The sequence below is a fragment of the Prionailurus bengalensis genome, chromosome A3 (genome assembly GCF_016509475.1).
Source record: "Prionailurus bengalensis isolate Pbe53 chromosome A3, Fcat_Pben_1.1_paternal_pri, whole genome shotgun sequence".
In the NCBI taxonomy this organism is placed as follows: domain Eukaryota; kingdom Metazoa; phylum Chordata; class Mammalia; order Carnivora; family Felidae; genus Prionailurus; species Prionailurus bengalensis.
In genome coordinates this window covers 1,002,087-1,028,826 of record NC_057354.1, presented here as the reverse complement: position 1 = coordinate 1,028,826, position 26,740 = coordinate 1,002,087, and the positions used below count along the sequence as shown (strand labels likewise).

The following is a 26,740-nucleotide window of genomic DNA, read 5'->3' as shown; positions in this document are numbered from 1 at the left end:
TCTGTTTACCCCCGCACAGCCCCTTCTTGGCTCCACCTTCCTGAAAGGGGTCCAGTTCTCATTCCACACTCACTCCCACCCCTCCCAATATAGGGTCCCCAGCCTGGACCCCGATCCCTTGCTGGAGAGCCCCTGTGGCCAATTCCCACTGTGGCTTCCAGGTGGGTCTCTGAGCTCCCTTTCCAGCTCTCTTTCCAGTGCACTGGTGGGTAAGATCACAAGCCCCAGATCTGGGCGCTGGTTGTGATGAAGGAGAGAGGCCTGGAATGCCGGCTCAGGCCGGGGAATCACAGGATCGCTCCCCAAAGCAGGGCCAAGGCAGATGCCAGCAGGCAGGTTAGGCACTAAGCAGGGTGGATGGGGACTGCTGGGATCATAGATCATAGTGGGACCCGAGACAGCCTCAGAGCCTGCACTGGCCCTGGAGAGGCAGGATCAGCCGGGCACCAGACAACATCTCCAGCGGCTGCAGGAGGAGGTAGAGGTGGCCCTGGTGGGTGGGCGGGCCACGGGGGAGTGCGCTGCTCCAAGTTGCTCGTCCCTGGATCTCCCGGGGCCCTGCCTGACCCAAGGATGGGAAAGGCAGGTTGGGCACAAGGCCCAGAGGAAGATCTGATGCCCTGCAGATGAATCCGGGTCCAGCAGGACTTTGAAACACTTGGTCCGTGGACAGCTCACACTAAGGTGAAGTCAGGCATTTGGGGCGGGCCACGTCCAACAGGTGGCAGGCATGGAGAAGACACATGGAGATTGTGGTTGCCTGTAAGATCGTTTGCTGGGGGAGGGGGGCACCTAGTGCTGTCTTATTCCTGCTGTCTGCATAGGTGAGACTGGACATACCGCATGGGCATCGTCGTCCCCGGGGCCTGGAACAGCATGATGCCTGTGACCCAGAGCCAGGAGAACACAGTGGTCAGAGCCCGGACACTCGGCCCTCTCGGAGCCCCGGCGCCTCCTTTCTCCAGTTGACCTCCCTCAGGCAGGAGAGGGTGGTGGTCACAACGGTGGCTTAGGGCCGCACGGCTGGTTACGGCTCCTTCACCCTCCTGTGCTCCGTTCTGTCCTTGTTTTGGGCAGAATAAGTCTCCCGTTCCAGGATTCCAACGAGGAGTAGATGGCGTACGTACAGCCGTCGCATCAGGGCAGGCCCGTAAGTGCTGGCTGTTCCCCGCCGGCCTCACCTGCACCTGCCCGAGGAGCCGCACCGCACTGGGGGGAGTAGCGGCTCAGAGCGTCGGCGATTTTTTGGATGGAGCCCTCAGGACTGTGTGAGCGTCCGTGGCCTGCTGTGATGATGATGCACCACAAACCGGGCCGCCGGCGGCACCAGGGGCGTATTCCCTCCGGAGACTCGAAGTCCAAAATCAGTGTCACGGGGTTGAAACCAAGGCGTCGTCAGAGATGCAGTCCCACCAGGGGAGGATCCTGCCTGCTTCTTCCAGCTTCTGGCAGCCCCAGGCCCTCCTCAGCCCCCTGCCTGCACCGTCACACGGCCTTCTCCTCGGCGTGCGTGTCTCTGAATCTCCCTCTTCTTTTTTATTTTGTATTTTATTTATCTTTGAAGTAGGCTTCACTCCCAGTGTGGAGCCCGACGAGGGGCTTAAACTCACGACCCTGAGATCAAGACCTGAGCTGAGATCAAGAGTCAGACGCTTGACTGGCAAACCGACTGAGCCACCCACGTGCCTCTGAATCTCCTTCTTCTTAAAAGGACACTTATCATTGGATTTAGGGCCCACCCTAACCCAATGCGGGTGACCTCATCCTAAGTTCATTCTATCTTCAAAGACTCTGCTTTCAAATAGGGTCACAGTCACGGGCACTGGGTGGGTGTGAATTTGGGGGAGCACTATTCAGCTCAGTGCAGGGATCCACAGGTGATATCAGCTGGGAAATTTGGAGAAGAGCTTCCAGGGGCTGGGCTGAGTTCCACCCACAGATGTGGAAAGAGAGGCCTCTGAAATGAAGGAGGTGTGATCATGCCAGCTTGCTGGCCAGGAAAGGGGCACACGGGATCTGATAGCCATCGTGCAGGCCCGCTGCCTGCCACCCCAGCGGCTCAGAGGTCCAGCAGTGCTCAGTGCCAAGTCTCAGTGAGACGGGGAGCGGGCGCCGCCCAGAGCCCGGCGTGGTGCGTGGCAGCCAGCGGAGAGAATAGGGGCCCCGGGGTAGCTTGAATTTGGGGACCTTGCAGGCCCAGCTCGGAAGGCTGAGGCCCTCTAGACCAGCCCCAGCCTTTCCCTCTGCCAGGCCTGAGGACCCAGGAGGGATGGCATTACGTAGTTTGGAGCTGGGCTTTCTGCCAGTGCAGAGGGCCGCCGCCACGGGCCAGCCACGGGGAGGGGTGTGGAGACCCTCCCAGCCCAGCTCTGCAGGACAGAGAGGCTCGGGGGCTGCAGGCTAGGGACGGAGCAGCTCCTGGCAGGGAAGAGGTCTGGGGCCGGCTGATTTAGGCTCTGGAACGGTGCAGGGACCCGTGGAGCAGGGGCGGCCCAGCCGCAGGGTCTGTGCTGAGACCAGCACAGGCTCTCTCCACTGCCTGGAACACTCTGCTCCTGTCCCCCACGTGGTCCCTGCTCATCCTTCTGCCTTAGGGAGGAGCTGAGTCCTCCTGCCGCGTCTCACTGCCACATGTGCCCAGTGGCAGAGAAAGCCCAGCTGGTCCTGGGCCCTCCACCCTTAGACAGAGGCCTGCCCCCGGCCGTACCCTGCTGGTACGGGGTTTTCTAAACATTGCCGGTGTTGAAGAGGGCTGTTTTGATTTCCCGTTTATTTCAAAGGCATGTAGGCATGTGGTTAAACACCTCACCTTTGTACTCGAACGGACAAGGTGGAACCCTCCGGGAGTGGGGCTGGGGTATTCCCTAGGCCTCCACCCTGACTGCACATGTAAGCACGGGTCCATCTGTCTGTCCCTTGCCCCACCATTCAGCCTGCACACAGCTCTGCCTCTCACGGAACGCGTCAGTGCCCACCGAGCTCTCCCCTCATCCCTCCCCAGGTCGTTCCTGGGCTGTTCAGGCTCTGGCGTCGCTGCACGGGGCTTCCTGGTGCGGGGACACAACACCCGGAGGGAGATACCCGTAGGCAGACCCACTGTATCAAAGGGCACTCGCGTTGGCCGCGACGTGATGTGAGATCTGGCAGATGGCCCCCAAAAGGGGCCGTGCTGATTCATCAGCAGGGACGCAGGCCTTCATCCCAGCCCCATCCCTTCATCGGGGTGGGGCCCGATGGCCGGTGGCCCTGAGTTCAGGTGACCACCCGGCGGGAGCAAACTCTCCTCACCCAACAACCAGGCTTTGGGGCCTGCAAAACCAACACGCCTGTCCACCCGACAGGTAACGAGGACACCCATGCCGGTGTCCAGTCACTCTCTGGTCACCTTCTCAGCTCTGAGTTTATCCCCAGTCAGTGGCCTCCTTCCAGAAACCCCTCTTCTGCTTTCCGTGGAGTGGCTTCACCCCCGACAAAACCCGCCCATGTTCTCCAGACGTGCAGGTCCCCCCCCCCCCGCCCAAGTAGTAACCTCCATGTGCCTCCTGTGATTCACAGCAGTTTAGTTTTCAAACCTCCCCTTTTTATATATTTCACTGGGTCGTTCATTCCATAAACATTAATTGAGCACCTACTACACGGCCTGCTCATGTGGGGTTCTGAGGGCACCAGGCAGTCTCTGCCCTGAGGAGCTGGCGGAGGGACCGGGGAGCACCCACAGAGCCTGGAAAGTAGCCCAGCTTATTCCCCGAGCACCTGCTGTGTATCGGCAGCCAGGCACGGGGACAGAGAATGAGCCAGATGCTGCCCGGTGACCCAGAGCGGGGACAGGTGGGGACAGACAGGTCACCTTGGACTGGAGCTGAGGCAGGCAGAAGGGGTGCCGGCCTGGCCTCAGGAAGGCCTCTGGGGCCCGTCCAGAACTGAGGCTCGGGGGACAGCAACTCCCCAGCCAGGACTTGGAGTCAAGGTGCAAAGGCGACTGCACAGGCCCCCTGCGAGGGCAGCCCTCGGTGGCCAGGCCTGTGTCCACCGCCCTGTGCGGTACTGGTGGACAGCCTGGCAGGGGGAGGCGCATGGTAGCAGGCGGAGAGCCAGCCGGTTCTGGGTTCCTGGAGCAGCTGGACGCCCAGCAGTTAGAGCGCTCCCCCACGGCCAGCCGGACGACTTGAACCAGCTGCCGGCACCCTGCAGCCTGTCCTGTCGTCAGCGGGCACCCTTGGCTCCGCCCTTCTGCGTGACCTCCCCGCAGAGCCCGGCAGCACCCCTCCCCGTGCCAGTCTGTGCCCGTCAGCTCCCTCCCTGCTTTCCCGGGAGCGGCGTTCTTAGAATCTTGACTCCACTTTGCAGAAGGCGTCTTCTGCCTCCTCTGTCCCCAAAGACGGTGCCAGGTGGCGGCCCGGATGTCTCGCGGGCGTGGGGGGCACGGTGGGGATGCCCCCTGCTGGTGGCTGCTCTGCAATGCTGTCCCCACTCAGGTGGCATTGGCCTTGGTGATGGGATGACGCGGGCTGTGGCAAAGCACTGCACTGCTGGGTCCGACAGGGCGCACCTGGGCTGCAGCCGGGGGGGTGGCTCTCGGCACGCTCAGAAAGCAGGAGGGGCCCTCCGTTTCTCTGCATCCCTTGTAGCGTTTGTTGCTTGCTGCTTGTGTCACACTCCCTGGGGCAGGGGCTGCTCAGAGGGAGAACACAGACCCTTGCAGGCTCCCCAAGCCCATCTTCATGACTCGGCGCCCCTCTGTTCACACCCAGACCCCTGCTGGGGTGACAAGTGGCAGCAGGGACCGGACAGAGGACAGTGGAGTGGACAGCTGGGAATCGGTCCTGGGGAGAGAGAGGAACAGGGAGACCCCCACACCGTCCCGTGGGATGTCACTTCACAAAACACAAGGCGAAAGACAAAAGTACTGAGAATATGAAGATGTTGACCACAGAGCTTGAAAAACCCCAAGCTCCGGCCTGAGCTGGGTGCAATGCCCCGAGGGAGGCCCTGGGTCACAGGGCGTCAGGGTGCCACGAAGACTGTGCACCAGGGGTTCACAAAGAGGGAGGACCACAAAAGTCAGTGGCCAGAGAATGGGGGGCAGGGGCTGAGCCAGGTGCCCGGGGAGGGTGGGCGGGTGGGGCAGAAATGAAACAGCGGGCCCACCCTGGGCAGGGGCCTGGGGTCTGGCCAGGCTCCCGCAGGGCACAGGGAGGCAGGCGTCTGGCCCCCGGGTGGGTCCTGGGACCATGGAGGAGAATCATGCTGGACCCTCAGCCCTTGCAAGCAAGGTGAGCGTGGGGGCCTGGAGCAGGGTGCACGGCATCACGCCCTTCCGGAAGATTCCCTCCGGTCCCTGTGGTTTACAAGTGGGCACCTCACATGACCCCTCTGGAGCCTGCGAGCCCCAGCCCAGGACGGGGCCTGTGCCTGGAGATGAGACGCCCCCCCCCCTTCTCCCCACCAGTGAGAAGCCAAACATGCGGGAGCTGTCGGCCACGTTGGCCTGGAAGTCACGCGACCCAGAGGGAAGCAGAGGATAAGCCGGAAACGGTCCATCTCTGTGCTTTGGTCACAGGAACCAGTACACTTCATTTTCGCTAAAGCTTTGTGTTTCTGTCACCTGTGGCTGCAAGTCCCGGCCACAGCGATGATGCTTGGCGTGCAAACCCAGGCCCAGACCTCAGACGCACAGAGGAGGGTGTCTGCGGAGCCTGGGCGCCCATCATACCCCTGACGCTGCTCAGCTGGCACCTGTTGGCTGGCTCTAGGGTCCCCATGACCCGCCCCACACAAGCCCGGCACCTTCCTGTGCTTCCTCCAGTCCCCACCACACCAACCACAGGCACGACCCCCCCCCACCCCCCACCACGCTGTTGCCTCTGCCTGTGATTCCCTTCCCCGTCTCTGACAGGCACGCTCAGCCCCTCCTTCCCTCCCCTGCCAAGCCTCCCCTGGGCTCCCGAGTGGTCTGTGCCTCCCTTCTGCGGCTCCCCTGAACCTCATGCTCACTCTGGGGGAATGTGGGGCCCAGCCAAGCCATCACTTGTCTGCAGGGCCCCTGCTTGAGACCCCATATGTGAGACCTCTGCCCCAAACAATGGAGTTTGAAAATCCAAAGTGAGGGAGAGAGAGAGAGCGTGCGGTTTTGAGCCCCTATAATCCATTCGGCCCTCTGCCTGCACGCTGTTGGGAAATTTGAGGCCTGTTTACTGGTGCGGCCTGTCAGCTCTGCTCTCTCTAGAGCTGTCTACCAAAGGTGGGCGAGCTCCCTGATCCAGCCCTTCCTGAAGCTGAGCCGACAATTCCCTGGGTCCCTCGGCTGGGATCTGGCCCCAGATGTGGGACCCTCTCAAGGTTCCAGACGATGCCCAGACAGTGGCGCACAGCAGAACAGGCCCGTGGACGTCTGGCCAGTGGACATCCCCAGGCTTGCGGGGCAGTAGGGTGACAGGCTGCTGCTCACCTCTCTCCTTCCTCTTCAGGCCTTGCCCCTGCCTTTGGCCCTTCAGGCCATCCCCCACCCTCCTGGCTCAGCTTCCAGGGGCACCCAGGCTTGGGGAAGGGGCAGGAGGGAGCCGGGCTCAGCTTTACTGAACTCTCTTCACAGAGAAGCCGGTTGTCCCGCCCAGGCCTGGGCCCACTCGTGCCAGGAAATAATCTGATTAAATGAGCCCGAGGTGATTCGGGCCGGGTCACCATGGGCAGCCCTGAGGCTGTGAGTTCCGTGGGGTGAGGTTGAGGTCCTGCGGGTTCAGCCTCAGCAGGTGGGGAGAGGAGGGTGAGGCCCACTGTCTGGTGCTCGCCTTTCCCACGCGCCCCCTGCTGGCCTCTGGCGGCTCTGCCCGCAGCTCCCCTCAGCCCCGCTCCCACTGCCCTGCTGCCTCTGCCCCCACGTGCCCTACCGCCTCCAGCCCCACACCCATGTGCCCTCAGCCCTGCACCCACGTGCCCTGCCACCCCTGCCCGCGGGATCCAAGGCCCCCAGAGGGCTGCCCAGGCGATGACTCCTCAGGAGCACACCCAGGATCGGTGGCTTGCCCACTCCCTCCCTGTGCTCCCCGCAGGCCCCCCCACCAAAGTACTGACACCCCAGGGTCCGCTCCAGAGACCTCAAGGTAAGATGCAGGGGTGAAGAGGGTGGGGTGACACAGGAGCATCCTCTGTGAGGATGACCCAAAAGGAGCCCCCCCCCCTCCCCCCTCTTCTGCCTCCCCAGGCCTCTGTGGGACGGTTCTGGGCTCTGCGGACCCCACAGAGAACCACAGCGGGTGTGGCTCACGCCCTCCCACGCTGGCTGCCTCGGCTCCGTGAGCGTCGGTCATGCTCAGGCTGTGCTGCCGGCCACGAGGCCGTGGGTCCCTTCCTCTGGCGTCAGCTGCCGGGACGGGGTCCCCCATCACCGTCGGCAAGGGCCGGGCTGTAGCACCGGGTCAGGGCGGGGTCTCAGGCCGACGGCGGTGAGGACGCCGCAGGGGCGAGTGTGTGCGGGGGTCCGGGCACGGGGCTCTGCTGCCACCTTGCACGCCCGTTCTTGCCCCCTCAGAGGCCACAGCCTCCCTGGGCCTCCAGTGTGCTTGTCAGGGGCATTGTGCTCTCGCCTGGAGCCCTCGCTCTGTGGTCGCAGGTGGGGGAGCTCCCGGGCCAGCCAGGCCTCTGGCCCCTGCGTGGGGGGCTCACGGAGCCCTTTTCTCAGCGAGGAGACGGGCGGCGAGAGAGGGCCCTCTGCCTCGTCTCACAGGGTTGGTGGGTCGCCTCCAGGCCTCGCTGGGCTGAGAGCCGGGGGCTCAGCTTCCTCCCCCTCCCCCTTTGCACCCACTCCGGCTGGCCTCGGAAGCCTCACTCCAGGGGGATGTGTCCAGTCAGTCGACACGTCCGCCCAGGGGGCCTGGCCCCCATCTTCTCAAAGGGAAGCCAGCGCTGGCGTGAACAGCACGCCGCAGGCCTTCCACGTGAGAACCTTCTCAGGTGGCTTTTTGGCTTGGAGGAGGTGGGCACTGGGGGGGGGGGGGTGATGCTGAGCTGGCCCCTCTCTCTCATGTTCTCTTTTCCTACCTTGACCGGCCAGCCCTTCACAGGTGGGGAGGAGGCCTTGGTTCAGGGCCCTTCCCCTCAAATGCAGCTGGCTCCGAATCATCCAGGCAGAGCAGGGTCCTGTCTGGCTCCAGGAGAAAACTGCATAGATCATCTTCAGACCCCCATCTGTAAATGATTGGGCTGATGAAGGGCACTCCCCCCCACCCCGCATCTGGCATCATCTTACCTGGGAAGACTTCACTGTAAAGACACAGCACCCCCGTGGTCAAGGTGAGTCCTCCAAGGCATTGACAGACATTTGTTCCCGATTAAAAACTGGCAGAGGAGAAAGCAGGCAGAGGGGAGAGAGGGCAGAGGGGAGAGGGGGCAGAGGAGGGGAAAGAGAGCAGAGGGGAGGGGGGCAGAGGAGGGGAGAGCGGGCAGAGGGGAGAGAGGGCAGAGGAGGGGAGAGGGGGCAGAGGAGGGGAGAGCGGGCAGAGGGGAGAGCAGGCAGAGGAGGGGAGAGGGATCAGAGGGGAGGGGGGCAGAGGAGGGGAGAGCGGGCAGAGAGCAGTAAGTGGAGCTTGGCTGGGAGTCAGCAGCCGGGTGGTAAGAGCAGTGATTTCGTCTCAGTGCCAGACGCCCATGGGTGCTTTTTTCCTTCTTTTGAAATAATTCTAGATTCACAGAGAGTTTCAGCGACACGTGCAGGGGTGCAGCGCAGCCCCCCACCGTGGTCACATCTTGCGTGGCTGCAGGGCGAGGTCAGATCCGGAAGCTGGCCCTGGTCTGGCCACAGAGCTGGTTCAGACAGTGACTTATTTTCTTTATATTTCCGGTGTTCTCGGTATTTCCAGAAGGAGCATGTGCTAGCCATTTTTACCTCCCTAGTTCCCTTTATTTACTTATACAGACAACACGGATGATCCTTTGTGTCGACAGTTCCAGGCGTGGCTGTGGATGAGCAGGGCAGTGGGCGCGGGGCCTCCCGCAGACGCCCCTCCTCGGCTCAGGCAGCGAACCCCAGCCGCCCGGGGAGACGCCTCCTTCCCCCCACCTCCCGATCCGCGAAACTCTGTGGGACACTGCTTCGCCAGAGCCAGCCCCACAGCAGTAGGGCCGGAGGGAACAGACGACACAGGTGCCCCCAGGGCCACCTGGGAGGGTCGTCCCAGCCTGTCTGGGCCCCAGGTCCAGAGCGTCCACAGCAACCCTGGGCGCTGCAGGTTTCTCTCTGGAGGGAAAAGTAGGCTGGAGACTTGGTACCCACCTCCCTGTCCATCTGACGGTGGGGGTGGAGCAGGGACAGAGGGTCCGCCCCCGAGGGAACCCCCCAAAAGCCCCTTTGGGGTTTGCTGAAATGGCCAAAGCTAACAGTGTTTCTGCATCCCAGGCACGGGATCACGGAGGGGACGAGGGCCCAGATATCCGGAGACCAACACGTTGGGAAGCCCCATCCGGGGTCCAGCCCCCACGGCCTCCTCCTGCAGGAGGCCACCCCCTACAGCCCCTGAGCTACACCCCTCCCCCTCCTGCGTCCCTGCTGCACCCCCCTCCACAGGCCACTCTGGCCTTGGGAGCCGGATGGGGCAGAGAAGGGGGTGCAGGGCCATGCTGATTGCTGCCTGGTTTCGGCCACTCGCCGTGCGGGGATTTCCCGCGGGACACTGGGTGGCTTTGGGCCTCTGACAGGAGGAGGGTTCTGGGACGCGCCGGGACCCCGGCAGCTGAGAGCTGGTGTAGCCAGGACAGCGACGGGTCTCCTCCAGGACGAGGCGGCAGCCGCCGGCCCCCTGGACGCGAGGCCCAGGTGCAGGCTGACCTACGGCAGCAGGGGCTCCCGGCTGTGGCCGGGCTCAGGCAGCTCCGCGTGGAAGGTGAGCGAGCGTGCTGGGGCAGGTGCCCGGCCCCATCTCGTCTCGCTCGGGTCAGACCCCACACCCCTCCACCTCCGCGCCTCCTCCCGCGGTGCTTCTTTGTGCCCCTCGCCGTGGCGTGGCCCACCCTGCCGGCGGCCCTGGGGGTGTTTTTGCGGCCAGGCCTGGGACAGGTTAGCCTCTCCTGACCGCGCCCTGCCCCACTGTCAGCAATGACCCTGACTAGCCTGCTTCCTCACTTTATTCTTTACTTGCTCACTGCGAGCAGCCCTGCGCGGACGTCAGATGGGAGCCACCGGGAGAAGCGTGTCAGGGACGAGCCAGGGTTCGGGCCCGAGCAGGCCCCGAGACAGGTTTGCTCCAGGAAGCAGGGAGTCAGGTTGGGCCCCCGGGGCCGCGGCCCCCACACCCCATCCAGCCTTCCTGTCTGTCCTCTCCGCATTGGACCCTGTGTGCCCTTTGATCCTGCTCTGCCCACCCGGGGTCCCTGGGTTCGGCCCTCGTCCCGTGTTCCCTAACTGTTGGGGCTGGGGGTGCTGGGTGGGGCCCCCGGGCTTGAGCTGGTTGGTGAAGCCTGTGTGGCCACGACAGGTCTGAGGGAAGCCCATCCGGGGAAGGTCCTGAGGGGCCAGCGGCTTTGACCTGGAACGTGGTGGGAGTGCAGTTTGGAAACCTGGGTCCCCAGCAGACACTGGGGGCTCCCGGCACGTACCCAGCAGGAGGATGAGCTGCAGCCAGGCCTGGGGACGCGGGCTGGTTCTGACGCAGAGTGGGGGGCACCAGGGAAGGCGATGGGGTGGTGGGTGTGGTCTCCCAAGCAGCTCCTCTGACGCAGCAGGTGCAGGTAGCCGGAACTGTGACCCCTCCCCAAATGTCTGGGTCACAGTGGCCTGGGGAGCGCTAATTCCAATGGGAAAACCGAGCCCACGCTGTGCGACTTCACCCTTCAGCCTGGTGCCACCTGGACACTGACGCTGAGGGAGGCGATAGAGGCGACTCAGGCCAGCCCCTTCCCCAGAACCCCGGGAAGGACACAAGCCCAACTGCTCCCGAACTTCACGGCCTAAGGACTAGAGATGCACGCAGACCTACTGAGGCCCTCGGGCTCTGGGGGGCAGGGCGCGGGGCGGGGCTGGGGGTGGGGCGGGGCGATGGGCTGGGCGATGGGGCTGGGTGCAGGGTTGGGCTCCGGGCTGGGCTCGGGGTTGGGCGACAGGCCGACGACGGGCAGGGCTCGGGGCGGGGCTCGGGGCGGGGCCACAGGGCGGACGAAGGGCTGGGCTCGGGGCGGGGCACGGGGCACGGGGCACGGGGCTGGGGGCGGGGCTGGGCGATGGGCTGAACGCGGGGATGTCTGCCGCCCCCTTCAGCTCCAGGGCTCAAAGCGCAACTTCCAGGGCCCAGCCCTTCACTAGGCATCCCTGTCCCAGGGAGCCTGGTGTCATCCCTGTGACAGGGGGCCATCCTCCCCTCTAGGGGGCACTAAGTGCATAGCTCAAAGCACCTGGAACCTTCTGCCTTCAGAGGCCGTCACTGGCATCTGGCCCAGGAGCTCAGAGCTGACCCACAGCATTGCCTCCCCCTTCTCCCCACCTCACCCCACCCGTGTGGAGTGGGGCAAGGCCTCTACTGCTGAGCCCCATGACACACCCCTGCTGCAGAGAGCGCGTGATGCTGGATGCCACGCTGGCCCCTTCCAGAAAGCAGTGGGCCCCCTGGCCACTCCCCCACCTGGGGCATCCTGGGGTCAGGACTGTGCCTGTCCTCATTGCCCAGCTGTTTGAGGCAAAAGCCACTTGCTGTCCCTAGGCAGGGCCCTGGGGTCAGGAGCCTGGAGGCAGGTTAGCTGGGCACATTCCAGGACCGGCTTCCTCGGGCCCGCGTGCCTGCTGCAGAACTGGTCAGGGCTGGTGTTTGCTCTATGGGGCCCGAGGACAGAGCCAAGTGCCGGTGCTGTGGCCCTGAGCGAAGCTGCTGGGTGGCCAGCCGCAGTCCCACACGGGCCCACTGTGGACCCCTCTCTCTGTGCGGCTCCATTGTGGACCAGGACACCAGCTGTGCCCTGTCCTGGGGAGGCCGGGACCACACAGATGGGCAGATCCTGGGCCAGCTGCGCCCCCTTGCAGAGGAGGAGGAGGAGGAGGAGGAGGAGGGGGCCAGGGCAGCCCCAGCCACAGGGCCGGCCTTCCCCGGGATGGGCTCTGAGGAGCTGAGGCTGGCCTCCTTCTACGACTGGCCGCTGAGTGCTGTGGTGCGGCCAGAGCCGCTGGCTGCCGCAGGCTTCTTCCACACTGGTGAGCCCTGGGGGCCCTTCGGGACTTCTAGGAGACTTCTAGGGTCTCCGGGGAGCTCCTCCCCCACAGCAGGGGGGTCTGTGCCTGATAAAGCCGAGGGGGGCACCTGTCCCCAGCCTCCGAGTCTCTCCTGGCTGCTCAGACTCTGACGAGTGCAGGGGTTGGGGGGAGGAGGGGGACAGGAGGTGTGTGGGGCTTCCGTGGGGCCCCTGAGACCCAGGGATGGGCTGTCAGGTCTGCTGTGCCCGTAGCAGCTCCTGGTCTGCAGTCTCTGCTGATTGTGGGGGGTGAGGCGGAGGCGACATCCCCACATGGATGCCTGAGCCTGCCAGTCACCCCTTTTCCCCGTCACTGGGAATCTGTCCTGGGGAGGTGGCACCTGGGGCAGAGGTGACAGAGGAACTGCTGTCACCTGAAGCTGCAAGGTCACAGAATACTCAGGGCTCCAGGTCTAACTGTCCACCTGCCTTGCTGTGAATAAACGCCTGCCCCGTCCCCCATTTCGCCCCCGAGAAAGTGCAGTGCATGTGAAATCCAGGGGGAACGCAAGGCAAGTGGGGTGGCAGAGAGCAGGGGGGGGCCCGCGGGGGCTCAGGGGTGACTCCAGAGAGCCCCTGCCATGTGAGGAAAGACCACCTGGGAGCCCCCACGACCCCAGCCTCGGAGGACACACCTGGCCTAGCGGGTGGGTGAGGGAGCTCCTGGTGGCGCCAAGGGGCCGGGTGTGGGCAGGGCCAGCATCCATGCTTCACCCAGGGCGGCAAGACCAAGTGAGGTGCTTCTTCTGCCGCGGGGGTCTGCAGAGCTGGGAGCAAGGGGATGACCCCTGGACAGAGCATGCCAAGTGGTTCCCCAGGTAAGGACCCTGCAGGCCGCTCCTGGGGCGGGGCATGGGCCGGCTTTGCCTCCCCAGTCCTGGGGGGGGGTGTGTGAAATCCGGGAATGGGGGGCCTTCTGGGGGCGGCCTTCCCAGCAAGTGCCTGACACTCAGTGAGCCCCGACTGCCCTGCGCGGGCCTGCATGGGGTGCGCGGTGGCAGGTGGGGCTGGAGAGGTTGGTTCTCTGACAGCCGGCCCTGCAGCCCTGAGGCCTCTCAAGCTGCTTCCTCCAGGTGTGGGTTCCTGCTCCAGACAAAAGGAAGGGACTTTGTCTGCAGCGTCCAGGAGTCTTGTTACCACCCGCTGGGTTCCTGGGTGAGTCCTGCTCCCCTTAGGGCCATGGCGGGACGGACGGTGAGGGTCCCTCCCCACCCCTGCCCCTGCACCTACTCAGGGCACAGATGTCCTCTGGCTCCTTTCAGGACCAATCGGAAGAACCCGCAGACTCAGCCCCCACCGCCCCTTCAGGTGAGCCGTGAAGTGTGACCCGTGCTCTGCTCCCCGGGCACCTGCAGCCCGCACTGTGGCTCGGGCCATTGGGTGTCCCCGTGCTGGAGAGCAGGCCAGGTGTGCTCAGCCAGGTGTGAGGGAGCAGTGCTGGGCCCGCGTTGGGGGTAGGGGGCTGTGTGCAGGCGTTCCGTGTGTCTGGTGCCCAGGGGAGACCACAGCAGGCCGCCGTGGGCGAGGCCGATATCAGCGCTGGCGGCAGGGGTGGGAGGAGGAGAGGCCGTGCACCGGACGGCCCCACCTTAGCAGCGGTCACGAGCGCGCGGAGGAGCGGGGCTGTCCTGTCCATACCCACACCCAGGACCTGGCAGGGCAGGGGTCCGAGAGGCTCCGGGGCTCAGATCCTGGCTCTCCTCTCTAGCCCTGTAGCAAGGGACTTCTGCTCTCTGGGCCTCGTTGGCCCGAGCTCTGAATTTGGAACTGAGCCTGGTCTCTGTGACGCTCTGGGAGCAGCCCCTGACACCCGCTGGGGCTCTGTCTGCAGTGGCTTTGGCGATGACGTTTCCTGTGTTTTCTGTGTGGTGGCGCCTCTGGACAAACGTGCTGGGAACAGACCTCCCGTGACGGCCACAGAGGCCTCTGTGTTAAGGCGGCCACAGGGACTGGCCACAGTGGCAAGCGGGCTGCTCCCCACCCCCCCCCCGCCCCGCTCCCTGGGTCCAGTGCCCCTCCCCCTGCCTTGCAGATGCCAGGGGCAGGCAGGAGTGGCCTGCATGGAGCCGGTGCCCGGCAGTGCAGGCTGCCCTCTGCATGGGCTTCGGGCAGAACCAGGTACGGCGGCTGGTGCAGCGTAAGTACCTCTGGGCGGTGCCGGCCAGCGTATCCGCGTCCCAGCTGGTGGCCGACCTGCTCCAGGAAGATGACGGGGGCCCGGCTGCGGAGGCCAGAGGTGCGTGCCCGCCCCTGCCCCATGCTCTCCCCTGGCATACAGTTCCCACTGCCCAGGGGCCGGAGGGCCCGTCCTGGTGGCGCGGGCTCTGGGGGGTTCGGGCAGCGTGGGCTCCGCCAGAGCCAGACCTCGCCTGTGGGGCCCCCTGGGTGGGGTCTCACTTCCCCTGGGGGCTTCTAGTCTGTCCCACACCACCCACAGCTCCTGTCCACGTGGGTCCTGAGCTGCCCACGCCCAGAAGGGAGGCCCAGTCAGAAGGTGCCACACAGCCAGGTGAGGGTGGGACCCGCCCCCCCACCGCCGGGGGCAGGACCGGCTCCCCTGCACCCTGCCGGGGGAGGGCGCTCCTGGCCTGGCCCCCATACAGAAGGTGGAGGTCTCGGGGAGGAGGGGGATGGATGTGGAGGAGCCGGGCGGAGCCCAGGCCCGGAGGGTGCGGCTGGTCCCCCCAGGAGCCCAGGACGCCCAGGAGCAGCTGCGGCGTCTGCAGGAGGAACGGACCTGCAAGGTCTGCCTGGACCACCCCGTGTGCACCGTCCTCGTGCCCTGCGGCCACCTGGTCTGCGCGGACTGCGCTCCTGTGCTGCGGCTCTGCCCCCTCTGCAGGGCCCCCATCCGCAGCTGCGTGCGCACCTTCCTGCCCTAGGCCAGGTGAGTGGCCCCAGGGCGGGTCTCGCCTGGCCCCAGCAGGCGCCTCCCCGCGTGGGCCTCCGGGGTGTCAGCACGTGCCAGGGCAGTGACCCCAGCACACCCTGTCTGCTGCCATCTTCCCCCTGGGGCGCCTCTTACCTCCGGGGTGGCCGGCACTGCAGGGGGTGGGAGGCAGCCTCCTGACTTCTCCTGCCTCCCTGGCCTGGCCAGGTGTTGCTCACCAACCTGTTGCCTTCCCTTGACGCTCAGATGCTGGCTCTAGGTCCTTCTCAACACGCGCCCTGGGCAGCCCTGCCGCTCTACTTGGGCGCATTAGACCATACTGGCTGGCCGGGCCATCTCTGCCTTGGTTTTCCTAGTGATCGGGGGATAATGCGTCCTGTCCAGCTGCGTGTGTGGGCTGAGCCAGGCCAAGGGGAGGATGGCTGCGGAGGTGTGTTGTCGCGAGAAAGGGACTGGGCAGAGACCTTAACCTGGGAGCCGAGGCCAGGAGGGAGTGCGAGATGGGGTAGGGAGGGAAGCCTCAGCCTTTGATTATCACGGGGGGCCTCCTCCTGGCTGTCCCCACCATGTGCGCCACCATGTCTCCAAGCATCTTCTGGGGGGTCAAGAGGCAGGGGAGGGAACTCCCTGCAGCTGAGGTCCCTGGCCACTGGACCAGCCACCTGAGAGTAGCCCATCCATCTCTCCTTCTCTCCCAGGTGCTTCAGATGCTGGCTGCCTCTCGCGTCCCGTGGGGGGCTGCTGAGGATGACTGAGCCGGCATCCAGAACTGGCCAGCCAGAGTCCCCACTCGCAGCCCAGGGAGGAAGGGAGCTGCAGACGGCTTGGCAAGGGGAGGGGGCGTGAAGGTGGTTTGACCGATGCTTAGGCGCTTTTGCAGATTTACAGTAAAGTGGCGGGTTTTCCCTGGACGGCACTCCGCAGCCTCTGTTCCAGCCGGCCCCCTCCTCACCAGCAGGGCAGCGCGGCTGCCCTCTCCCCAAATGCTGCCTCGCCTCCAACCCCCTTCTGTCTCCTCTTCCTTGATCTTGTGTCTCAGCGTTGTAACGGGACTTCCAAGGGCATCTAGCCTGAGGCCACTTCTGAGCCTGAGCTTAAAATTCGGCTCCAGACCCCTGCCTCTCAGGAAAGGGGGTCTACAGGCGGTGCTCTTTTCTGCTCCCTACTTGGGGGCACCTTAGCGATGCTGTAGGACCAGGGTTTAATCCCTTCTGTGAATAGGGTCACTGGCTAATGACAAGGAAGCGCCTCGCTCTGTGGCGGAAGGGGCCTGTGGTCCTGGTCAAGCCAGGCCGCCCACCCCCAGGGTCCGTCAGCAGGGCACCTGGGCGACCGCTCACAGCATCGCGTGTGGTGTTTAATCAGGAACCCCCGCTCAGGGCGGTGGGGGTGTCACTGTGGGTTTACATGGACCTCGAGGTGGGGTCACACCTTCCTGTCTCAAAGTCCTTGTGGTGGCCCCCCCAGCAGCGGTGCGGGCAGCCTCCGGGGGTCCAGCGCTGCCGTCCCAGGCGCACGAGGGAGGGCCGTCCCAGGCTGGCTGCGGGGGATGGAGGTCCCAGCGATGCTGCAGTCTTCTGTGTCTTTTCCTCGATTTTTTTAGAAAAAGAAGACGATAAGCTCTCTTGAGGCCGCGGCCATCCTCAGCTGGGCACTGGCCCTGCTGTCCTGGCTGGTGTCCGATCACCTGGCCCCGGGGGCAGGGAGGCTGGTGTCTCCTCCAGTCTTCGGTGGGCACTGAGGCTGGAGGTCACGCGCAGGAGGGACTGGTGCTTCCTCACTCACGCAGGCCTCTGGGGGCAGGGTGGGGGTGGGCAGAAGTCAGGGGGCCCCTGAGGAGCCACCCTTGGCACCAGGGCAGGAAGGCTCTTGCGTGGAAGGCTCCAGATGTCAGAGGGGCCGCCTCCCAGCCCCCGAGGGCTCCCAGGCCTTGGGCAGGGGCTCTGGCCGCACACACGCCAGCAGAGTTTGGGCCATGCGGCTGGGGGTCGGGTGAGGGTGTACCCAGGGTCTGGTGGCCAGAGGAAGATCCCCAGAGCCCGGTCCAGCCTGAGCTGCGTGTGCTCCGGGTGGTCGGCCGCCCTCCGCCCGGGCTCAGGGGCCTGAACCAGGGCTCCCCTGTCATGGGAATGGGACGCTCACTACCCCTGGTGGTCCTCGGCTGAGATGGGCCTTCACCTATCGGGTAGGAAGGCTGTGGCTGCCCAGAGGGTTGGGTCCCCAGGGGGTGGCCACAGGCGTAGTGTGAAGGGCAGAACTGTCTCTGAGGGCCTGGGCGTGACAGAGGACGAGCATCTCTATGGAGAAGGACCGCCAGCCGCCTCTCCTGACCCCAGATTTCAGGGTTATGCATGGGACCCAGCAAAGGCTGCTTGAGAGGAGGTGGGCCAGCGGCCCAGGTGCCCCCACCCTGAGCCCACAGTGTTCAGAGCCCTGGATAGATAAGAAACCAACACCCCAAATGTCCTGCCACAGTGAGACCCCAACAGAAGTGTCACAGCACTCTCCTGGGAGGAGGCCTCTCCATGCCCCCTCGACCCCCTGGCACAGAACCATTCAGACCCACCTCCTAGACCCTGCTGGGCACTGAGCTCCAGGGAGTATGGGCCAAGCCCCGAGCTGACCTTGACAAGTCAGGGATAGGTGGGAGAATGGACGGATGGATGGATGGACAGACAGATGCCTGGTGAAGTTTCCTCAGGAAGAGAAGCCTCATGGCTGTGCTAACCCAGCCGGCTAGGCCCAGCCAGGGGCAGGCTCTGATGGCCACACTTACAAGGACGCCTGCTTGCACAAGAGGTTGGAAGGCTTTTCACTGACATGGTAGAGAAGAAATGGGTCAAATCCACCAATGAAATCAACTGTAAGAAATCAAGACCCAAATAAAACAAGCCCCAAACAATGGAAAAGATGACAGAATGGAGAACATGCCCAACCACAGGCACTCATGTGGGGAGGGCAGGGGTGAGACTGAGGGGCTGCAGGGGGGAGGGTGGGGGCAGCGGTGAGACTGGGGGGCTGTGGGGGGAAGGCGGGGGGAGGGGTGAGACTGAGGGGCTGTTGGGCAGGATGGGGGCAGTGGTGAGGCTGGGGGGCTGAGGGATCCGGGGTTGGTCCTGACTCGGCTCCCTGAGCACAGGGTATCATTTGGACACGCGGACCCCCAACTTCACAGCCACCTAACTCCTGGGAACAGAGGCTCTGAATCTCCAGGGAACCGACCCCAGGGAGAGTTCTGCTCACGGGACCCGTGGCCCCTGGGTGTACCCAGTCCCCCCCCCCCACCCCGGCTTTGTCCCCTGCAGGGTCTTCCCAGGAAACCAGTCAGAGCCAGGGGTGATCAGGGCTCGCACGTGTGCCTGAGCGTTCAGGTTGCCAATCAGAGGAAGGTCACGGGGGCTCACCTCTGTGAGCAGGAAGCCAAAATGCTGCCCAGATGGGTCCAGCCGGGGGACTGTGGTGGGGACAGCCACAGCCAGCAGGGCCGGGATGTCAGCTACAAGGAGGCAGAGGGGCCCCTCCCTGTGGCTCTGAGGGTTCAGCCTTCCACCTGCAGCAGCTGTGGGGGCTGTGGGGGGGGCCAACCCTGCAGCACGGGATCCCCGGGACCTGGGATTTGGGGGGGAGCTGACCCCTGGCGCCCACAGCCCAGGGCTCCTCATCCTCTCTTCTCAGGTGCCTGGGCCATCTGCCCCCTCCGCTCAGGCAAGGAACCCTGTGGGCACAGGGGTCCATCTAAGAGGCGAGGTCTCAGGCTTGGCCAACAGCAGTCCAGGAGAACGCAGAGTCACCCCCTCTGTGCCTTCTGCTTCCCTGTCCCTTCCCCACTGCCTGGCGGGTCCAGGCCGGGTCGCTCAGGGGCTCTCGTGGGAGCCTGGCAGCCGCACACCAACAGCTGTCCTCCTCGGTGAAAACGCTGACCACATAGCAGCCATAGACGAAGCCCACAAGCTGAAAGACACCAAGAGGTCGGGACCGGGACTCGGGCAAGCTGCAAGGGCATGGGACAGAAGCCACAGCCCCTCCTAGGCCTCAGTTTCCTTGTCTGTAAAGTGAACCAGGAGAGTGGACCCAAGGGGCTTCTTTAGCTTTGATGTACTGGGTGGCATCTGACCTCCCCTGTGGGGCTGACCGGGCCCCTGCAGGTGAGGGGTGGGAGGGGTCAGGGCTGGCCAACGGACAGGTGAGTCAGCATAACCAAGTCCCTGCTTTATTTAGCAAGAGGATGTGACGCGGGCAGACAGAAGCGCTCAGAGGCGCGGCCACAGCCCAGATGGGGCCCCAGGAGGAACCCTCCAGCCACCGCCAGGCCATCCCGGGGCCTCTTGTCTTAAGCAGCCAACCGCCAGGTTTCTCCTCCTTGTGGAGGGGCAAGGGGGCATCTAGAGGCAGCCCTGGCTGGAGAAGTCGGAGCTGGCCAAGCTGGAAGCTCCCAGGACCCAGCCCAGTGGGCCATCCTGGGCAGAGTGGACGGGGCTGGCCACTGCCACGAGGGCGTCAGGGGCTTGGCCAGGCAGAAGCTCCCCAGCCAGGCTCACTGGAGGTGCCCAGGGGAGAGGGCAGCCTGGCATTCAGTGTCCCATGGACACCCAGGGACTAGCCTCTGTGGGAGCAAGGGCTCCAGCGGAGACGGTGCAGGGCCCACACTGCCCACGGCCCGCCTCTCCGCACTCTCGTGGCCCGAGCAGCGCTAACCACGGATGAATCACTCCTGAGCGTGTCCGGGAGCTGCATCCTCTGTGAACGAGAATGAGGGGCCAGCCCGACTCACAGCCAGAGCACAGAGTGGCCCCTGAGCAGGACTGCCTGTGCACAACAAGACAGCCACAGGGAGTCCCACGAAAGGCCCGCAGCCCCGTGTGCTCCCTTGGGAGGGCAGCCCCAACTCATCCAGGGAGCTCTGCAGAGGGAAGCAGTCACCTCTTCCCCAGACACTGGAACCCTGAGAGGCAGCTGAGGATGGTGAGGCCATGCCCCATGGCCTCTGAACCCTGCAGGTCAGACCTGCACCCTCAGGGGCATCACCGATTCTTGGAGCACCTCCCCTAGCAATGGTCTCCACCCCAAGGATGCAGCTCCGAGCAGGAGTCCGAGGCGGTGTGTCGGAGGTGCCCCACCTCCCCCCACAGACCCGCCTCCACATTCTCCACCCTCCGTGGTGCAGGTGGCGTCCGGGTTCCAACGCCCTCCAGCTTTGGGCAGCCAGTGGGGAGCCCAGCAGGCGATGGGAGGGAGACAGGAGGGCACAGATCCCTCCGTCCCTTCTCTGCAGGGCTGCCTCCCGGGAGCAGGGGGGACTCTGCCTGGGTGTGACTCCTTCCCACACCCCTGCAGGCCAGGGCTACGCACACCGAGGGGGTGGGATACCCCATGTGGTGCCCGGCATGGCGCCCACACTTAGAACGGCCCCTTCACCCGTCCCCCGGAATTAACCTAATTAAGTGCACCCTCTCTGCCTTGTGGGACGCTGACCGCTCTGGGGTTTCACAGGGGAGCCCACTATGGAGAAGCCGCAGCAGATCTTCGGAGAGAGGGTGGTGGGGGGACAGGAACGTGGCCAGCAGCACAGTCTTGGAAACAAGGGGCCTCGGGAAGGAACGAGCCTCCCCAGCCTTCCTGGGAGTGGCTTGGCCCTCCACCAACAGGGGTGAGACCCGAGGGGTCACTTAAGCTCTGGATCTTGGTCTCCTCATCCACAGAACAGGCCCAACAGGCCCCCTTGATGTCGTGAGGGTGCTGTGCCCCTGCTCTGGAAGCCCCCGTCCTTCCAGGGGGCAGGTCGTGGGCCTCGTCTATGCCGACCCAGGCAAGCCTGTCTCCTCCCTATTGAAAGACAAGCTTGAGAAGCCTTCCGACGCCGCAGTGCTGCTGGCCAGCCGCCCTGTGGCCCCGTGCCTGGTGTCCCTCCCTGGGAAGGGTCCAGGGCCGGGCGCTGACCGCGGTGCTGAAACCATCCCCCCAACACTGCTCTTTGTGCACAGGGTCCCGGGGGAGGCAACCCCACGGCCACACCTTGGCCTTCCCACCTCCCGTCCATCCTCCCTGAAGCTCCCAGAGGCCCACAGCACTCGCAGACCCTGCCCCGTCCACACTGGGCACGCAGCCTCCTCTGGCTGTCTCTCTCCCCGCCAGCCAGACCGCAGGGCCAGCTCAGCGCCTGCCTCTCCGAACTCTCCAAAGCAAACAGCAGAGGGCTGACTCCTGGAGGCAAAGCTCGTACCAGCTGACTGGTATTCAGAAACCTGCATTTCATTAACGGGATGCCCAGCCCTGCGGGTGAAGGGTAATCACTACCAGGTGTCCCTGTCTCTCCCATCCGCACGCAGAATTCTCCTCCAGCACCAGAACCAGCGGAGGCATGTTGGAGACTCCCCCGAGAATCTTCATTTGTTCTTCCCCACTTTCCTTTTCATTGCCCTTTACAAACTCTGTAAATGACTTCAGAAGTGCTGATGAATATCCCTGCCAAGTTCCCCTTTCGAGGAAGGCACCTGGGTTCCCATGTGTTTTCACGTAACCATGGCCCTCATTTGGCAGCAGTGAGCGAGGCACATGGGGACGGGGTCCCCAGCACCAAAGGGAAGGCCGGGTCTGTTTCCTGGTTATGGGGCTGCACCCCAAATGCCCCACAGTCGGATTGTCCGTGGGGCCTATAAAAACTGGGGCGGAGGGAACCCTGGAAGTACACAGGCCACCTGAACTGCCGTGTTTTCTCATGCCACAGACCACCACGAACGGGCACGGATGCCACAAGCCATGGATGGCCCTAGATTTGAAACTCACTTCCAGTACCAGCCGCTAGTTCAGAACCCGTGCTACAAACCCAACATCCACCCGGACACCCCCGTGCACACCAGGCAAAGTCAGGAGCCTCCAGATCCGGCCAGTCCCCTCTGGTGACTGCATCAGGTTTTGTCGGCCTTCTGTGACCCACGTGGGCCCAGGGAGAGTGGCCTCCTCAGGGCCACCACAGCCTGCACAACACGAAGCTTCAGAAAGGGGCCTGGGTCGGCTGGTCCCCGCGGGGCAGCCCTCTGCCGCGGGGGTCCTCTAGGAGCCAGAGCACATACGTGGAACCCTGAGGAATTGCTTAGTCGTTGTGGGCTGAATCACATCCTCAGAGATGTGTGTTCATGTCCTAACCCCAGTATCTGCGAATATGACCCCGTCTAGAAACGGTCTTTTTAGATCCGATGAAGTTAAGAAGAGGCCACACCAGATTAGGGCAGACCCTAATGTCATCGACTGCCGTGATTTAAGGAAAAGGGGACAGAAACTGGACGCAGAATGCACACAGGGAGAAGGCTGCGTGAAGACAGAGATGTGTCCACCAGCGAGGAACCACAGAGACACCAGTGACACCGGCAGCTGACAGACCCTCCCTCAGCGCCCCCTGCAGGAACCAACCCTGTTGGACGCTGGCCTCCGGGTCGGAGAGAATAAATATCTGTTGTTTCCAGCTGCCTGTTTTCAGTGCCTTGTTACGGGGACCCTGGGAGACTCCCAGGTGGAAAGCCAGAAATCAGTCGGAACTGGCCCACGTGGCCTGGCCACACAGGGGGCAGCGGGGACCCTGTTCAGGGTGGAGCCCGGCATGGGCTTCCCGACACCAGGCCCTCTCCCTTCTCTGCACAGGGAAAGCGCCTGTGCACAGCCCCACTGCTGGCCCTGGGAGACGCTCGATGACCCCACCTTTCTCCAGGGACCTCCAGGCTGTCTGGACCATCTCTGAGTTCACAGTCTCATCTGACACACGCATCCGTGGATAAGGCAACCCCCACCCCTGCCCCTGAAAAGACACACTCCCGGAGAGACCTCCAACTGTGATGCGCCCCAGGGCTCTGCCCCCAGAGAAGTGAGCACAGGAGAAGCCCCAGACCCACTGGGTGTGCACCCCGACGCTGGGCCAGGGTCAGCCCACGGATGGTGGCATCTGGAGAGAGGACACACACCCCAGGGGATGTTCCCGGAGGCTGTGAGCGGGAGGGGCTGGAGCCCACATGGGGGCTTTCCCCCGCACCAGTTCGGTGATGGGGTCATGCTCATGGTCACGGGCTCTGTTGACCAGGCACGTATGTTCACAGCCACCAAGCCCTGAAGGAGGACGTGTTATAATTGCCACCTCCTCCTTCCCTTTGGCCTCCTCCCATCCCTGAATAGGGGAGGGGGGGAGGTTGGGACACGCCCCCCACAGCCTCATCTGGGTCCTAGCTCCTTGCAGCTGGCCGTGTGGCCTCAGGTCAAACTACGGCCCTTCACCTTCCTCTTCCTCAGATGGGGAGACGATGGGGACAAAGGGTTTCCCCAAGTGATAATCCAGAGACTTTGGGCCTTGGAGGAAGGTGGGACTCTGGCCCCATCTGTGTTGTCACTGCAGCAAGGAGCAGCACAGGGAGCCTGTGCTCCCGCAGAAGCCCCCAGTCCGTCCCGGTGCACCTCCCCCTGAGCCCACGCCTGTGGGGCCGTCTCCCACCCTGGCTGGGGCTGGCCTGTGCAACACTGACATTCTCCAGAAATGAGCAAGTGTGACGTCCGAGGCAGGGTCACAGAGGCACCGCAGCCCCCTCGTCTCCCCCTCGGACGGCTCGCCCCGGGGGGATGAGCCCTGGGGAGAGTCCAGGGGGTGAGGACCTGAGGTCGCCTGCCGACTCCACGTGAGCGGGCCAACTTGGGGACCGTCCAGCCCCCATCCAACCTGCGGGTGACCCCGGGCCTCGGCCGACAGCCTGATTGTAGCTTCGTGAATGGCCTGGAGCCAGAACCGGCCATTTAAGCCATTTCCGGATTCCCCGACCCGCATAGAGAGTTACTGTTTCGAGCTATGATGCTACTCCAGCCGTCCACCAGCACTGTGGCTCCCAGCGGGTCACCCTCGCTGCACACACCGGGAAAACGAGTGACATCAACCACGCGGAGTGGCGGTGCACGGTGTCCCCCACCCCAGTCGAGCGCCCTTCTCCATCGATCTCAGACTCTCCCCTTACAGCAAGGCCCGTGAACGCGGGTAAAAGCACTTCGGCTACACCTTCGCGGGCCTCTCACGGAGACTTGGCGTCTCTGTGCCGTGAGCAGACAGCAGACCCCAGTTCTGCAGAGGCCCCCGCGCCCCGCGAGGCTGGTGAACCACCCTCCGTCCTGCACATCCTGTGGCCAAAGCACACAGGTGGGGGCGGGAGTGTGACTCCTCACCTGTGAGGCAACGACGGGGCCCCTTGGGGAGGTAGAGCTGGAGAGTCCCCCCACCCCTCCCCTTCCCTGGGCTCACCGCCACCAGGATCCACAGGGCCTCTTTGTAGCCGTGCTCCAGGGCACAGGGCACAGCCGATGCCCGGCACCAAGGCCTGGCCGTCCAGGGGCCACCAGGAACGGTGCCAGGGCAGGTGGAAGGTCAGGAGCTTGCTGTCCCCGGGGGTGCGGGTGGGACAAGAGACACCGCTCGCCCACCCACCCTCATGGGTCCCCAGAAGGGTGAGGGGTGTCCTGCCCTCCTGCCTGTGCCGGCCCCGCCTGCTTGGGCCCCAGCCAGGGAGGCAGGGACCCCCAAGGCGCTCTTAGCCACACCCTCCCTCTGCTTGCCTGGGCTCCCCTTCCCCCGCTCTCATCCCCTCCTCCAGGAAGGCCTCCCTGTCCAGGTCGGACCCTGCGTTCTCACAGCACACTGGCCCCTCTTTCACATCTCTGGCCATCGCTGCCAGTTTAGGGGTCTGAACTGACGTCTGTCTTCCCGACCCCACTGCCCCAGGTGTGGCCCCACAAAGCAGTGGCCGGTCTGCCTGCTGCCCACCTGGAGGCAGGCCCTCCCCCACTCCTAGCTCTCGGGACCTACTCTGAGCCCCAGGCAAGTGTGAAATACAGCATCACGGACAAAGTGCCCAAAACAGCCGCTCGGGAGGTGTTCACACCAATGCTCCCAGCAAAACATGGAAACGTGGCTTGGATGTGGTGTCCCCCTCCTCCAGGGGGAGGCCAGTGGGTTTTACCAGCATTTGAAGGAGCGGCCGGACTGCCTGGCCCCCTCGGAGGTGTTCCCACCCGCGGCTTCCACTCTCAGGCCGCCTGCCTGCCCTTCAGATCCCCAAACCCTCGCCGAGCCGCCCCTGCGGTCCAGAGCTGAGAACAGACCATGGGGGAGACGGTGACGAACAGGCAGGCCTGACCACACCCCTCTGATTTACTCACCTTTGACAGCCCCCCGTTTCCAGGTAGAAGCAGATAATGAAGACATTCCAGGTGACCCAGACGGCCACCCACACGGCGTGCCAGGAAGTCGAGAGAGGCTGGGGGTGGACAAGACGAGCTCGGCTCTTTGCGGGAAGGGGGGGGCCGTGGAGGGGACCTGGGGGCTCTGCTCCCCCAGCCTGGCACCCACAGGCTCCATTCGCAGGGTGACCTCCCCCAGCCCACCACGGGACAGGTGTCAGGGCGGAGCCGCTGAGTGCCGGGATCGGCGGCTCACCCTGCCAGCCCTTCAGGTGTCAGCAGAAGGGCACGGCAGGGAGACCTTCCCTCTGTCTGTCTGCGACGTCGCCCTGGGCTGGCCCACTGCCCAGCCCTTAATAAGTGGCATCGCCGGTCACGGCCCAGCTGCCTTCATCGCAGCATGTACCCCAGTGTCCAGAGGAGGCCCACGGACTTAGTCGCACACGTGTCGGGAAGGAGGCAGCTGAGGGCAGAGCTCGTGTGCCCCCTGCCTCACGAGAGCCCGTCCAGCCTGACTGGGCCGCCGAGGGTGCGGGATTCAGGCCTGGAGCTCCCAGTCAACCCCCTGGAGGATGGACACACAGACCCTCGGCCACTGAGGGGTCAGGGACCCCGCGGTCCCACCCATGAGGGCGGAAGAAGCCCTGGCCAGGCCCAGAGGGGTGTGGTGGGCAGGGAGGGGTGAGTGGAGGGACTGGCAAAGCTCTGGAGGTGGCGGGGGGGAGGGGCCAGCATGAAGGGCTGACGCCGTGACGGGTGACCCCACGGGGCAAGGAGACAGAGAAAGGCGCACACGTGTGCACGCACACGCAAGCTCACGCGCACACAAGCTCACGGGCACAGCTGGCCGGCACTATCTGCTCTAGACACAGAACGAAACTACGTTCTGAGCCCCAGGCCTCCTCTTCTGCCCAGAAGACCCTAAGCAACGGGCTGGGACGCTGCCCTGCCTCCGTGCCCCTGCCCGTGCCCGGGGGAGGCCAGTGAGGACGGCCCCCAAGACCCCACCCCCTCTGCCTCCGCGCACCAGGTCACCGCTGGCACTGTTCTCTGAGCCTGGGCTGGATGTGCTCCTGCAGCTCGGGCAGGGTGTCAGCACCCCGGTGGGGCTGTGGGGGGCATCTTTTCCATTTCTGAGCCGTGCACCAGAAGGCTCAGCGCCGTGGCGCTGCACGGCCCTACGGCCTCCCTCGGGGCAGGGAGAATGTGAGCGATTTAGCTCAGCCGCCTGCTGAGCCCAGGCTCCCCTCTCGTCCGTCCGTGTGGTGGGCACAGCGTGGGGAACCTTCACAGCGCACTCCGGCCAGCTCAGAGCGGCCAAAGTTCAGGCTACTCTTCGAGAGGGAGGCGCCCAGAAGAGATGCTCAGGACTTCGTCCACTAGCTCGGTAACAAGAAAACTTGCACACTTGTCAAAGAGAAAAGAAAAGCCATAGGACCCCCC

General features: G+C 64.4%; 2 protein-coding genes across 3 annotated transcripts; one reads left to right on the top strand and one right to left on the bottom strand.

The window, feature by feature from the left end:
- The first annotated feature begins 11,268 nt into the window (after positions 1-11,268).
- Positions 11,269-16,008, top strand: BIRC7 (baculoviral IAP repeat containing 7). 2 transcript variants are annotated; one of them, XM_043553484.1, is made up of 8 exons: positions 11,270-12,169; positions 12,926-13,025; positions 13,281-13,362; positions 13,470-13,515; positions 14,240-14,443; positions 14,645-14,716; positions 14,896-15,094; positions 15,796-16,008. In XM_043553484.1, the coding sequence occupies exons 1-7, from the start codon at positions 11,797-11,799 to the stop codon at positions 15,087-15,089; spliced, it is 1,071 nt and encodes a 356-aa protein (XP_043409419.1). In that variant the 5' UTR covers positions 11,270-11,796; the 3' UTR covers positions 15,090-15,094; positions 15,796-16,008. The 2 variants fall into 2 exon arrangements, with proteins under 2 accessions (XP_043409418.1, XP_043409419.1); XM_043553483.1 differs by having other exon boundaries at positions 11,269-12,169; positions 14,240-14,716.
- A 1,861-nt stretch (positions 16,009-17,869) lies between these two features.
- Positions 17,870-25,664, bottom strand: NKAIN4 (sodium/potassium transporting ATPase interacting 4). Its single transcript, XM_043553191.1, has 5 exons — positions 25,599-25,664; positions 25,277-25,374; positions 24,363-24,438; positions 18,991-19,048; positions 17,870-17,958 (listed from the first exon to the last, which is right to left on the bottom strand). Exons 1-5 carry the CDS (start codon positions 25,662-25,664, stop codon positions 17,870-17,872), a joined length of 387 nt encoding a protein of 128 aa, XP_043409126.1.
- Positions 25,665-26,740: the final 1,076 nt, after the last annotated feature.

Coding starts and splice junctions, on each gene's coding strand:
- BIRC7 (XM_043553483.1), top strand. CDS start 11,797: ATGGGGCCCGAGGACAGAGCCAAGTGCCGGTGCTGTGGCCCTGAGCGA. Junction 12,170..12,925: donor CGCAGGCTTCTTCCACACTG/GTGAGCCCTGGG, acceptor TGCTTCACCCAG/GGCGGCAAGACCAAGTGAGG. Junction 13,363..13,469: donor ACCACCCGCTGGGTTCCTGG/GTGAGTCCTGCT, acceptor GGCTCCTTTCAG/GACCAATCGGAAGAACCCGC.
- NKAIN4 (XM_043553191.1), bottom strand. CDS start 25,664: ATGCCACTTATTAAGGGCTGGGCAGTGGGCCAGCCCAGGGCGACGTCG. Junction 25,375..25,598: donor CGCAGACAGACAGAGGGAAG/GTCTCCCTGCCG, acceptor GTCCACCCCCAG/CCTCTCTCGACTTCCTGGCA. Junction 19,049..24,362: donor CCCTGTGGATCCTGGTGGCG/GTGAGCCCAGGG, acceptor GGTGTCTTTCAG/CTTGTGGGCTTCGTCTATGG.